The 14,514-nt window shown below is 37.1% G+C and overlaps 1 protein-coding gene across 8 annotated transcripts in view; it reads left to right on the top strand.

The window, feature by feature from the left end:
- FIG4 (FIG4 phosphoinositide 5-phosphatase) overlaps positions 1-14,514 on the top strand; it is a 130,505-nt gene that overhangs the window by 63,655 nt on the left and 52,336 nt on the right. For all 8 annotated transcript variants that reach the window (XM_042986968.1, XM_042986967.1, XM_042986965.1 and 5 more), the window contains 3 exons: positions 2,921-3,059; positions 11,684-11,742; positions 12,840-12,987. In XM_042986968.1, coding sequence (XP_042842902.1) covers positions 2,921-3,059; positions 11,684-11,742; positions 12,840-12,987 — 346 coding nt within the window. The remainder of the gene's footprint in view (positions 1-2,920; positions 3,060-11,683; positions 11,743-12,839; positions 12,988-14,514) is intronic.

The raw sequence follows: 14,514 nt of genomic DNA on the forward strand, positions 1-14,514 counted from the left end.
TAGCTCACAATAAAATCATATAATCTTTACCTTCCAAAGATAGCCACTTGTTCATATTTAGGAGAACATGACTCTTCCATACATGTAATATTTATATTCTGCATTTGCCCTTTTAGATAATGTGAGTAATCTTTATGACCTTAAATATTCTTCTACAACATGATTTTTAGCAGCCTTATGGCAGTCTATCATTTAGAAACATCGTAACTTAGTTGCTATTACTTTGCATTTAGTTTCCTTTTAAACATACACTCTTTTTTGGCATATTTTTGATGTTAGGAAAGTTCCAGAAGCATATCAGGTCAGAGACTATAGATATTTCAGGGAAAGTAGAATGTTCCTGTGAAAACTTTGGTAAGCTGAAATGGCATAAAGTGAAGAGTATCCCCCACTTTCCAGAAGTCTGAGTTACACCACTTTGCTTTTAGGAAAGTCCTACGTTAGTAACAGCTATTTTCATAAAAGTTAAAATCCTCTTCAGATTTTTCTGTTAGCATTAACAGGCACTAATGTAGGTCTTTCCTAAGCCAAGAGGCATAATGCAAACTTTCAGAAAGCAAGGAATATCTGTGTTGCCAAATTGCCTTAGAGAATGGATACCATCGAGCAGTTAATGTTCCCTAAGCAGAGTATGGGAGTGCCCATTTTGACAACTATTTGCCACCTTAAATAGGTAAGAAATCGTATATTGTTTTAATTTATATTTGTTGGATAACTAGTAAAGTTGAATGTTAGTATGTTCATTGTCCGTTTCTGTTTCTTTCGAAAATTGCATGTTTCTCTTTTTCTATTCGAGTGTTGATCTCTGTCTTTCTCACATTTAATTGGTATTTATTTCAATAAATAGTATGAAGTAGGGATCTAATTTTATTGTCCCCTCCTCTGCAATAATTAAACAGTACTATTTATTGAATAACATTCCTTTCCATTACTGATTTCAGAGGCTACTTCATTACAAACTTAATTTAGTATTAGCATAATAAATATTCTAGTTCCAAAATAATTTTTCACTAATTAAAAATAATTAAAAAGGATTGTTATATTCAAGCATCATCTGTTTCATACATACATAATAAACTGGTTAGTGTTTAGCTGTTTGAGTGGAGTTTGAATGGAGTATTACTCTTTTTTCCTTTAAAGCATGATTGAGTGCAAAAATAGGTAATCATTGTCCTCTTGTTGTCTACAACTACAGAGAACCTACCTGTTTTAAGCCCTTATCCATATCCAAAGTATTACTGTCTTCCTGAGGGTGATTGTCTTATTTGCAGTCAAAAGTAGGCAGGAAAAGAACCTCAGGCTCATTAAACCGGCCTTGGAGTCCTCAGGGACCATGTACACCATAGATATATTTTAAGTTATAGCAACGGCAGCACATTCAACAAGTCTTCATTATGATCCTTTGAAGACATATCTTTTATTTGGTTATGTTTCTCACATCTCACATTTTATCATACTTGCTAAAAATTGAAGCAACTATCCGGTTTAAAAAATGAAAGACTCCTTGAAAACGCAGCTGAAAAATGGAAAGCTTCTCTAGATAGTATTAAGATATTTTGAGGTCCTGCATAGTATGAGTTATTAAGTGCCATCAAGGCTATTCAAGAAGCATAAAGAATGTAATTACTATAAAAGCAGCTTGTTTACTTTTGTACTGTGTAAAGAGGGTGCAAATTGGGGCGGTAATGTCTGCATCATTTAATACTTGTTTTCTCTCAAAAGTGGCAAAAAGTCTCCAAATATATTCAGCATATGAACGCATCCCTTTTATATATTACTTTTGGCCTGAAAGGTAAATGCTGCTTTAATGGAACACTTCCTGTCAAAATACTAGTAACGGGAATACATGTTTGATGTACCATATTTCATTTGTTGCTTTTGCTGAAATGACCAAACAGTCCATGAGAACAGTGTTGCTAATTTCAGAAATATCTGTGTTCACTGTAGCTGTTGGAAGATTGATTTTATGGTAATGTTATCTTGTTTCAAAAGCAGCCCTTTCTACTGGGCTGTCTTTAGTTCTGTGCTCATTTTCAGAAAGAGGTTATTATTTATATTGTGGCTGCCTGCCCCAAACTTGAATATACAGGGCTCCGAGACAAGAATGGAAAGAAGGAAATGAGGGGAAAGAATGAAGGACGCCAGTGCAGAATGGGAAGGGTGCTTCATGAGACCCTTTCATGCTTATCATCATTTTTATCAAAATATAATTAGGAAAGGAAGGAAACACAATATATATGTATACGTAAGTTAGTAATTTGGGGGTGGTTGAATAGTTAGAATGAGGCTGTTATCTATGTGCCCACTCTGCCTTCATTATCAAACACAGGAGGGAATGGGCCAGGCCCACAACTGAGGGGGACAGAAAATGTTGTAAACGTTGTCGGTACTAAAGAAAGAGTAGATACCTTTTCAAGGATTAAAAGTGGAAACTGTGCAAACTAACTTGTTCAAAGTTGTGCAACAGAATATGGATAGGAGTTGAGCCATCTTGTTTGTTTCTGACATCTCTCCTTGTCTTTGTAATAAAATGAAGATGTATTTGTTTGAGGTAGAATAACGAATAGCGAAAATATGTTCTTATCCTAAAAATAAAATCACTGTGGTATTATGGCGGTTCTTAAAGATTTTTAAGAGTCTCTCAAAATTCAAGAAGCAGTTTGTGTTCCGTCTCCTCCATATTATGAAAGGGATGGAACAAACATGAAGCATTTTGAAGCAAGATTTTAATTCTGCTCAAAATCTTGGTGACTATTTTAGATTTGGGGTATGTGTATGACTTTTGGAGTATAAATACTGTTGTTTTCAAAGGTATGTGTTATGAAATCACAGTTGTACCCTTTATCCTCCTGAGAAAACATTCTCCTGAGTTGTATATCTCAGTAGCGGATTTCCTGAAATGCCTATTTTTGCTTTTTAGATGCTGATAGACAAGATTCCATTAATCTCTTCCTGGGAGTTTTTCATCCCACTGAAGGGAAACCTCATCTCTGGGAACTCCCAACAGATTTTTACTTGCATCATAAAAATACGATGAGACTTTTACCAACAAGAAGAAGGTATTTTTCGTCCTAGTATTTTATGTAAACTCAGATTTGATGTTACTTTGAATATAAGATACTTTCATTTTTGAGAAATAATCACATAGGCTAAAGTAGTCAGTCTTACTACATGTTTGCCATGAGGAATTCAGTATTGTTGGTGTCCTGATGGTAGTTTTGGGAACTTGTCATTAATAATTGGTGGTTTGCATTTTTCGTAAGATAGAAAGTTTCAGAACTTCATCATTGAATGTAAGTTGTAGTTCCACTAAAGCAAACTATCAACATTATTTCCGAGTGCTTCCTACAGATGGGGAACTCTGAAGAACCCTCACATGTGGGGAGTCAATCTTTGGTTTTCAAGTGAACATCACTTTGGAATTCCAGAGTTCGAATGTTCCAGTGCTCTTCCCTTCAGGAAGCATAACCAGCTCTTGGGTGATTCTGGTGAAGACAGGAAACCAGAATAGTGACTCTAGTGACAGATACTACTCTCATCACCCCTTTTACTCAGGGCTTTCTAGATTCATTAGCCATTTTGGGTTATTTTGATGACAGTTAAATTGATACTAATATTCTCAAAAGAAATGAAGTGTTTACCTGATGTGTTTTGATAGGACACTGTGTGGTGTGGCCTCAGGGTCAGGTTGACTCTCTGTCATCATGTGACCTACGATTAGTTATTTAACTTCTCCCAGTCTCATTTTCCTCATCTGCAAATGTAAATGATGGGACATACCTCACAGAGTCATTGTGAGGGTTTAATGAGAAGACTGTTTAGTGGTTGTGATTGAGGCGTCATGTACTAATATAGTCCATTTTGCCACATGAGCAAGACAATTCACACATATGAGGTTGGAGACTGGTGCGTTCTGCTCAGGGGCCTACAATATCAAGTTCTCTCATGCCTTTCTCTTACAGCATCGGTTCAATATAGCTCTTACTTTGTGCAACAGTGCCTCCCAAACACTACAGGGGTCACTGCCAGTCTGTCTGTGTGACCAGACCACAAACAACTGGTGAATTAGCAAGTGCTGATGTTGCAGTTATTACCAAATTCTGTGTTGCTTCAGGAATGTTTAAAATATTAGGGATGTGTCAGAATTTCTGTTTCTCAGATTTATTCCTGTAAGTGCATATTAGTGGAATAACCAACGTATTATTTGAGCTTACTTTCCCTATAAATGAAGCATTAAATTTACTATTAATAAATGATTGCCTCTGAATTTTTGCTGATAAACAAAAAATTTGGAACTAATTGTGTTGATTTGGTGAGAGATGAGTGTAAATACCTGTATTTAGCTTTGGTGACGCAATTCACTATGGGTATATGTGGGTGATTTTCCGAATTTTATATTACCTTCAAGTATTAAAGCTTTTTTTAAAGATTTTTTAAATGTTGTATTTAGTTTTGAGAGAGAGAGAGAGACAGAGCACGAGCACAGGGAGGGGGAGAGAGAGAGAGGGAGAAACAGAATCTGAAGCAGGCTCCAGGCTCCAAGCTGTTAGCACAGAGCCCAATGCGGGACTCAAACTCATGAACTGTGAGATCATGATCTGAGCCGAAGTCTGACGCTTAACCAACTGAGCCACCAGGCACCCCAAGTATTAAAGCTCTTTTTAAAAAATATTTATTTATTTTTGAGAGAGAGGGAGCACAAGAGGGTGACAGACAGAGAGAGAGGAAGTCACAGAATCTGAAGCAGGCTCCAGGCTCCCAGCTATCAGTGCATAGCCCGACAGAGGGCTTGAACCCACAAACCTGAGAGATCATGGTTGAGCCAGAGTCAGATGCTTACCGCTGACTGAGCCACCCAGGGGCCCCTCCAGTATTAAAACGATTAACATACAACTTGGGAACAACCAACACTCAATTTTCTCCTGCAGAAATTAGCTAGTGTATAACAAGTGTACCTTAAACGACTTGCTCACCTCGAGTTACATAACTGATCACTAAGACAGACAGTGGTGGAGCTTATTTATGGCAACAAAGGAAGCTGCTGTTATATCCCCATTTTCTATTAAAAAAAAAAAAGGAAACTGAGGTTGCAGAGAGAATGGAGAGAAATGTGTCTTGACTGAGATATTTAGCTAGTTAGATGATTCAGCAAGAATCATCTGCAAGCTTGCCACTGAAAATAAAGTTTTATCACAGTAGATAACATGCCTCTCTCCGTTTGTTTGGTCTCCTGTTTTTGTGTTGTTGGGTTTTTTTTTTTCCTCCAGAATGTCAAAATTCCAAAAATCAGGTAATGTTGTCAACAGTAAATACTGCTCAAAAACAGTACTTACAAAGTGTGTAAGGTAAATTTCACTGTTTTATTTTGGACTTTCTGTTGTCACCCACCTATACTGGTTATTTTGGTGACAGTTAAGTCAGTATCATAACTCTCAGATAAAAGGAACAGTTTAGCCGGAAGCAGTCAACTGGGTGAGAGTGTGGACTTCAGGGTCGGGTGGGGCCGATTTAGAATTTCTGCAAATGTGCGACCTTAGACCTCTTCCTTAAACTCTGGAAACCCTTTCTGCTCATCTGTCAAATGGAGGTGACCATGCACAACTCACAGGGTCATTCTGAGGGTTCGATGTGTGAGAACTCTTTGGTACTAGGTCTGACACAGAATAAACACGATTCTGAAGCTCTCAGGCTCAGGAGAGATGGCCTCCAGTTAAAACCTGTGATTGTGGGCAAGTTACATAACCGGTCTAAGACTCCGTTGCCATTATGAGTGAAATAGAGATAATAGCACTGTCCTAACTTGTACATGTTTCTGAGCATCAGATGAAGTAATATAAATGCTTAGCACATAAATCAAATAGGTGTTAGTACTGTTACTGTTCTTTAAAGGAGATTACATTCCCTAGTTGTAACATTTACTAAAAATCAAGCAGGATGACCATAAAATCTGGAAACTTAGATAATAATATTTTATCACTTATGATAATATAATATCAATAAAAACTTTATATGTATTTGCTTGTGTTTCCAAACTTGGTGACTATCCTATATTTTACGCTGTGTTTACCAATGAATTATTCTGATATATTTTTATTGAATGATAAGGGAAGGGAAAGTAAACCTAGCTCTGACTAGAGTTCATCCAAATCAGGTTCTCTTGAGGTAACTACTTCTGTTATTCAAAGGGCTCACTTTCATTGATCTGCCTACAACCACTAAATGAAACTTTGTTCTGCATTAGGTTAATAGGAGATACATCATCTAAGATGTTATTTATTGAATCAGTGTTTATCATGTCACCAAGATGTTTTTAGATATTAAACATTAATCACTTCATTGACTCAGAGTTGAGAGATTGCCCAGCTCTAGTCACTGTCTGATATGTGAGCTCCCTTGGTGTCTTCCCAGGAGAGGTCATCTGGCCTGTGCTTGACTAGTCCTGGTTTGTTATCTGGGATGTGTCTGGTTGAGGGGGCAGTTCTTTTCAGACATTTTTTTCTCCTATCACGCTGAGATCTGCTTCTCTGTAACTTTACCTACTAATCTAGTTCAGCCCCCTGAGACCTTAAGAACACGATTTCTCTATCCACTTTATAGTCTTTTAAAAACCTGAAGTTCACACCTTCTCAATATCTCTTCTTCTCCAGATTAAATAATCCCATTGTCTTCAGAATGCTCTCCTCTTATGGATTCCAGTCAACATCAATATTCTTTCTCTTTTTCTTTTTTTTTAATGTTTTTATTTATTTTTGAGGCAGAGAGAGACAGAGCATGAGCAGGAGAGGGGCAGAGAGAGAGGGAGACACAGAATCTGAAGCAGGCTCCAGGCTCTGAGCTGTCAGCACAGAGCCCGACGCGGGGCTCAAACTCACAGACTGTGAGATCATGACCTGAGCCGAAGTCGGACACTCAACTGATTGAGCCACCCAGGCGCCCCAATATTCTTTTTAAATTGTGGTACCCAAACCTGGGTTCAGTAATGGTCAGAGTTTGATCTGATTTGTGCCAAATATTGTGGGACCATTGGAGCCATTGCTCCTCTTGTCTTGGATACTCTGTTTATTATCAAGTCTAAGATTGCATTAGCTGTTTTCAGCAATGCCATCATAATGTTGATTCTCTGAGCTTCCTATCTGTTAGAACTCCCAAGTGTCTTTAACATATCCTGATATCGTGCCTTATCTGTACCATTCTTGTATGCTCATTTGAGCATTCTTGGTCTTCTGTGCTTTGCCTGCTTCCAAAAAGGGGGGTTAAACGTGTATCCTTTTTATTAAGCATTACCTGTAGCTTTGTAGCTTCTTCAGATTTAATCAGCTGGCCATCTTGATCCTGATAAAAATAGTTGATGAAAAATGTTGAGTAGAATAAGGTAGATGGCAGAGCTGTATGGGGCACCACCAGACAACTCCTTGTACCTTAACCTGATTTTTGGTAGGACTTATTTAAATGGCTGTGACTTAATCTATTGTCATCATTTAACTGTACTGTCCTCCTGCCCACATTTCTCTATCTTGTTCACAAAGATTGATTGCTGAAGTCCATATATATATATATTAATTCACAGAGCTCCCAAGTTAGCTAGGGGAATTAAAAAAGAGTCTTTTTTTAGTCCCCCTCACCTTCCTATGTGAGCCTGTGGAATTGAGTACTCAATTCTAGGGACTGAAAAAGAGCAGAGCAACTGGCATATTAGGTATTTTATGCAAAGGAAGAAGTGGCACCAACTTGCAGTCTCCTGTCTTCTGAGCCCTGGTCCCAAAGCAGGTTCTACCTTGCTGCAGGACTCTTCCTCTGAATAAATGTACTTGGAGGTGGAGGTAACAGAGATCCTCCCTGTCCTGGGCTGAGTCCTCTCAGATGCTCTCATCTTCCATTTGTGTCAGCTCTTCTTCCCTGGGGCAGGTGTTTCTCATGGGCTTCTGTGCTGAGAGCTACCTAGAGGAGCTGGACTTTTCAAAATCCAAAATACTTCTCAAAAGTATTAAGTTACTTTTATCTTGCTTAGGGAATTACAGTTTAATAATATTCAGAAAAAAATCTATGGCCTGTTTCAAGTTGCTAAAACAGGACTGTCTCTTAATTCTTTTCCTCCACGTGGTATGTTCTGAGTTTAAACATATTCTTTATAATGTTTACTGCTTTATCTTAGATAAGCTAATTGTGAGCATCATTCTTTAGGCAATTTCTTATATACTAGCTGATACCTTCTTTATTTTCCTCCTCTGTGAAGATCAAGTGATTACAAAATGGAATTTACACCTGTGTACACATGCATGTGCATGCATGCGCGTGCACACACACACCTTAATTAATCCATGCTTTCTCATTCTTCTGATCTGATAGTCTGATTCTCCTATGAGAAAAGAAAAGAAAATGAGATTAGATTGGTGTGGTTTGGATGTGGAGTCATAGAAGTTATCCTTTTATCCTTTTAGGTTATTCACATCTCCGTTTAATACTTGATTCTGTTATCTTGCTGAAATTGACATCACATTCTTTGATGTATAGTTTTTGTAATCTATTACCCTCTCACTTTTGAGCATCAAGACTACATTTGCTCATTTTTAGTATAAGTTCCGTTCTTCACTCTTCTTGAAAAGATTATTGATCCCATCTGTAGACCAGGACACTTGAATGCTCTTAAGAGATGCTCCACTGCTTCCTTCCATCTCTTGGGCTATACATGCTTCTCTCTTCTCTCGTTTTTCTCTTTCCAGCATGAAACTTACCATGTCTGTTGAAGATAGAAACAATGCTGGAATTAAGTAGCTTTACTTTTCTCTGTCATTATTTTCAACGTGGCATTTCTAAGACACAGAATGGTGTTTGACACAGTAGGTGCTTACTAAATGTTGAAAATAAATGTGAATTATCTGCAAGCAGCAGGCATAACTCTTTTTTGTTCTTTTCATGTTCAAAAACCTTGCTGTTCAAAAAGCAGCCTGAGGACCACCCCTTCTGGAATCACTGGGAACTTGTCATCAATGCAGAATCTCAGGCACTGCCTACTGAATCAGAATCTGTCTTTTAACAGAATCTCCTTAAGTGTTCGTGTGTGCACTGATTTTTTTTTTTTGCTTTTTATTTTTGTTTTTTTAATATAATTTGTTATCAAATTGGCTTCCATACAACACCCAGTGCTCATCCCAACAAGTGCCCTCCTCAATGCCCATCATCCACTTTCTCCTCTTTCCCACCCCCCATGAACCCTCAGTTTGTTCTCTGTATTTAAGAGTCTGTTATGGTTTGCCTCTCTCCCTCTCTGTAACTTTTTTTTTCCCCTTCCACTCCCGCATGGTCTTCTGTTAAGTTTCTCAGGATCTGCATATGAGTGAAAACATATGGTATCTGTCTTTCTCTGCCTGGCTTATTTCACTTAGCATAATACCCTCCAGTTCCATCCACGTTGCTGCAAATGGCAGGATTCCATTCTTTCTCATTGCCAAGTAGTATTCCATTGTATATATAAACTACATCTTCTTTATCCATTCATCAATTGATGGACATTTAGGCTCTTTCCATAATTTGGCTATTGTTGAAAGCGCTGCTATAAACATTGGGATACATGTGCCCCTGTGCATCAGCACTTCTGTATCCCCTCGGTAAATTCCTAGCAGTGCTGTTGCTGGGTCATAGGGTAGTTCTATTTTTAATTTTTTGAGGAATCTCCACACTGTTTTCCTGAGGAGCTGCACCAGTTTGCATTCCCACAGTGCAAGAGGGTTCCCGTTTCTCCACATTCTCGTCAGTATCTGTAGTCTTCTGATTTGTTCATTTTAGCCACTCTGACTGGTGTGAGGTGGCATCTCATTGTGGCTTTGATTTGTATTTCCCTGATGAGGATTGACATTGAGCATCTTTTTGTGTGTCTGTTGGCCATCTGGATGTCTTCTTTAGAAAAGTATCTATTCATGTCTTCCGCCCGTTTCTTCACTGGATTATTTGTTTTTCGGGTGTGGAGTTTGGTGAGTTCTTTATAGATTTTGGATACTAGCCCTTTATCTGATATGTCATTTGCAAATATCTCTTCCCATTCCATTGGTTGCCTTTTAGTTTTGTTGATTGTCTTCTTTGCAGTGCAGAAGCTTTTTATCTTGATGAGATCCCAATAGTTCATTTTTGCTTTTAATTCTCTTGCGTTTGGAGATGTGTCAAGTAAGAAATTGCTGCAACTGAGGTCAGAGAAGTTGTTGCCTGCTTTCTCCCATAGAATTTTGATGATTTCCTGTCTCACATTCAGGTCCCTTCATCCATTTTGAGTTTATTTTTGTGTATGGTGTAAGAAAGTGGTCTAGTTTCATTCTTCTGCATGTTGCTGTCCAGTTCTCCCAGTCCTATTTGCTAAAGAGATTGTCTTATTTCCACTGGATACTCTTTCCTGCTTTGTCAAAGATTAGTTGGTCTTGTATTTGTGGGTCCAATTCTGGGTTCTCTTTTCTATTCCATTGGTCTGTGTGTCTGTTTTTGTATGCTCTGAATTTTGAGAAGCACTATTCTAAAGCATAACTTCAGTCTCAAGCAAAACTTGAAGAGCCTTTCCTGTTATCATCTCACTTTCTGCCCCCCCCCCCCCCAGTTCATTAGGCATATGTTCCTTTTTTCCATTATCCTTGGTTATATATTCTGCTTGCCATCTCTAGGAAAGTTCTTTCTGTTGCCTATTTCATTTAAATACCCCTATTCTTCATAATTGGGATTATTCAAGATTATAATGTCAGCATTTTATTTTTAGAAAGCTTTCATTTATTTAAAATTATCTTTTTAGCATTTTTGGTCATAGGCTTTTTTTTAATAAATGTTTTGAAAATCTGTGTTTTTAATATATTTTGATATACTGTTTCACATTACTCTCCTTCCTAGTGCTCATGAACTTTGATATAGCATTTTCCCCCTGAAGACCCAATTTATCAGAATTTGATTATCAGAACATATCCAATGTTCAGAGAGAGGGCAGTTCAGGGTTTTGTTGTTGTTGTTGTTGTTTTCAGATTCTCTGCTCACAGTAGATGAGTCTTCTGGCAGAAATCCAGATGATTGAAATTCCCTACCTTCCTCTAACTGGCCTCTGTAATCAAGTAGTGAATATTTATAGTTAAAGATTAACAGGGCCTATACTGTTTTCTAAGGGAACTTGTTCTTCAGGACTGTCCATTCACTTAATGATTTTGGTTAACTGTTGTAATTAACTATACACAGACCCATACATGCAGAGCAGAGTGGAAGAAGTAATCTAATTCTCAGATAACCATGTGTAAGAGTCTTGGCTGTAGAACTTGGGTCAAGGTCCTGCTGCTCACTGGCTTGCAGAGTAATGCAGGCAACAATCTGGGGAGAAGTAAACAGCAGCTCCTAGAGTCTGGCTTGGTATACCCAAATCTTTTTTAGCTAACAGTAATTAAGTAACATCAGAGCACTTGACTCTCAGATGTGTTCATGGAATTTTTGTACATCAATGACACAGCTGAAATAAGAAGTTTGGGAAAGCAGTAGCCATGTTGGAGACCTACTATGCCCCAAGCTTTACAAACATGTTTTAAAAAGAAAAAAAAAACTAACCTTAAAGTAGGAGGCAGCATCTTACTATAGACCTTCAACTCCTTTTATCCAATGAATTGTAGAAAACCAGTGTTTACAATTAGTTCACCTTATTCTTTTATTTATTTTTTTTTTAATTTTATAGTTACACTTACTGGTGGACACCAGAGGTAATAAAACATTTACCGCTGCCTTATGATGAAGGTAGGTACGCTGTTTCTCTTTTAGTTTTTATATAGTTTTTATACCAACGTATTCTGGAAATATTTCTAAATGAACTTGAAGCATTAAATTATTTGCATATAATATTTCATTAAAAAGAAATTAGTGACTACTCAGTTTTATGTTGTTGTTATTATAGGGGATTGTTAACATCTTAGATGACTTCCAGGGATTGTGTTATATTTCTTTTATTGTGTTTTACAGTTGTTAAGTATGTTCCTTAAATGTTTAATGGATATAATATATTAGTTTACCATTTTAAACTAGTACTTATTATGTTTCTAAATATTTGGGGGTAATGGGAAGGAAGTAAAGACCCATTCATAAGGAAAAATAAAAACTTTTCCTGTGTCTAAACAGTGAAAAAATATACAGATATGTATATAAAATTACATTTTAGTCACTAAAGTTTAAATTTCATTTCGTATATTTGTCAGAAAGGCAAGAAATTTTTTTTATTAAATGAATAACCTCGAATGTACAATGCGTTCAAATGATGTTTCCATCATTTTTCCAGTCTGGAACATTCCAGTTGAGGATTCCATCTAGTCATGGTTAGGCATTCCAACTTTGATGGTAAAGGCCATGAACTAAGAAGATTGCAAATGATTTTTAGCCTTTAATAAATTATTAATTAATTTTTAAAAAGTATTTGTAACCTTGAAATTCTGGGAAAAATCATAATTCCTATTGCTAAGAAGATTTGTTGTTCCAGGAGAAAGGAAAGAACTATAGAAGTCTAACCTTGGCCTTAAACAAGATTTGAAATATAAATATGAAGGAAAATTTACTGAAATAGCTGCACAATTTATATCTAGAAGGCAGAGGGTATTTATTTCAAAGCAAAACAGAATTCAAAGAGCTGAGTTGTTTGATTTCTGAAATAACTCCCTGCTCCCACCCTGACTTCCAGAGGCCTTCCTGCCCCCTTGGAGCTTATCACACTCGGCTCTGCACTGTATATTCTGTGCACATAGCTCATCTCTTTGTCAAGTGTCTGAGTGCTAGAGGCCGGAGCAGAACCTCGTTGGCTAGATGTAATCTAAAGACTTTAAGAGTAAAGTCTTTATCTCTCTTAGTTATCTGTGCCGCGAACTTAAAGAAGTTGATAGTGAAGAAATTCCACAAATATGAAGAAGAGATTGACATCCACAACGAGTTCTTTCGACCATACGAACTGAGTAGTTTTGATGATACCTTTTGCTTGGCTATGACAAGTTCAGCACGGTATGTTGTGAATGCTCTGATACTGTAAAGATTTGGGAACTTTAGTTTTCCCAGTTTATATAGATAAGCCTTGCTTTGTCATAAGTCCATTCTGCAAGGCTGCTAGCAGGGATTGTACAGCCTCGGAATACCCCCCCTGTGATGAGTAGCCCACTACTTTAGGAGATAGTCCCTTCTAGTGTTAGATAACTGGAGTTAATTTCTTCCCTTTAGTAGGTTGAAATCTGCCTCCCATTGGTCCTAGTTTGTCATTTGGAGTAAACTCACTTTTTAAAATTGAACAGAAACTGAGAGCCAGCATAAATTAGTAGAATAAAGCATAGTCTTTGGTACTAGAAAAGCAAGGGTGTGAATTGTAGATCAGCCACTGCCTACCTGTGTGACCTTGAGAAAATTATCCAACTTATCTGAGTCTCAGCTTCTTCTTTTATGTAGATAGGGGCATGTGTATCACACACATATATACACGTACATGCCAAATGCCTTAATGGGGTGACCAACCTAGGTGGGTGACTAATAAATGGTGGCTATCATTATTTTATTATTCTTATTAAGAATAGGAAAAGTCTAGTTCCTCTTCTGTATGACAGCCCTCCAGATATTTGAAGAAGCAGTATTAATTTTTTTAGGGTAAATATCCTTCATTCTTTTCATAATTCACATGACATTGTTTTCAGACTCTTCATCTTGGTATGTCACTTTTGAATATGCTTCATTTTTCTGTGTCTCTGTTAGAGTTTTGTGGGATCTTTAGAAAAGTGATGGGACTAGAGTAAGAAAATTAGGCAAAGCAAATAACTTCTTGATTATCATTTTTTATAATAAAGTTTACATTTGTGTATTTTACATTTTCTTCCAATGTGATATATGTATGCCTAGACTTAATGTACATGTAGAAACATATCCTATGGTTTTGTTTCCTAGAAACCACTCCATATTTTGCTTTAGTTTCCGATGGAAAGTTGAGAATATTTACTTGGTTGATTTTGAGTGAAACTTATTAAAAGTTTAGAAGTTTTAACTGTGAGGTCATTGTCATTTCCAGAATATTTCAACTCAGCAAAGGATGAATGATGTTATGCATATGTGTATATATTGTATAGTTGATTATTTACTTGCATGAGTTATGTTCTATAAAGTTCCTGTAATAACTGAATTAGAGAATACTGAATCATTGCAATTCAGGTTTAGGTTCCTGGCAAGCCTCTGGTCACAACATTTTCATTAACCAGTCAATACATAACCATGTTGTATGGTTCTGTTTAAAGATGCCTTACTTAAGGTATATTGTTGATTCATTAACATTGAACTCACAGCAAAGAGCACTATAACTCCTACCTGAACAAAGCTTCTCCAACACACGTATTTTCTTTCCAACACACAGCTTTCTTGTGCTTAGAAACACTAGAGAGCTTCAGCACTATGCTTGGGGTCATTTGGGACAACAAGGTCACCACCAAACAGCACAAAAAGGTGCAAAACATGGCAGTACATAGACTGTAAAAAGGACACTTGTTTATAGCATGA

This window comes from Panthera tigris, chromosome B2, assembly GCF_018350195.1.
Source record: "Panthera tigris isolate Pti1 chromosome B2, P.tigris_Pti1_mat1.1, whole genome shotgun sequence".
Lineage (NCBI taxonomy): Eukaryota > Metazoa > Chordata > Mammalia > Carnivora > Felidae > Panthera > Panthera tigris.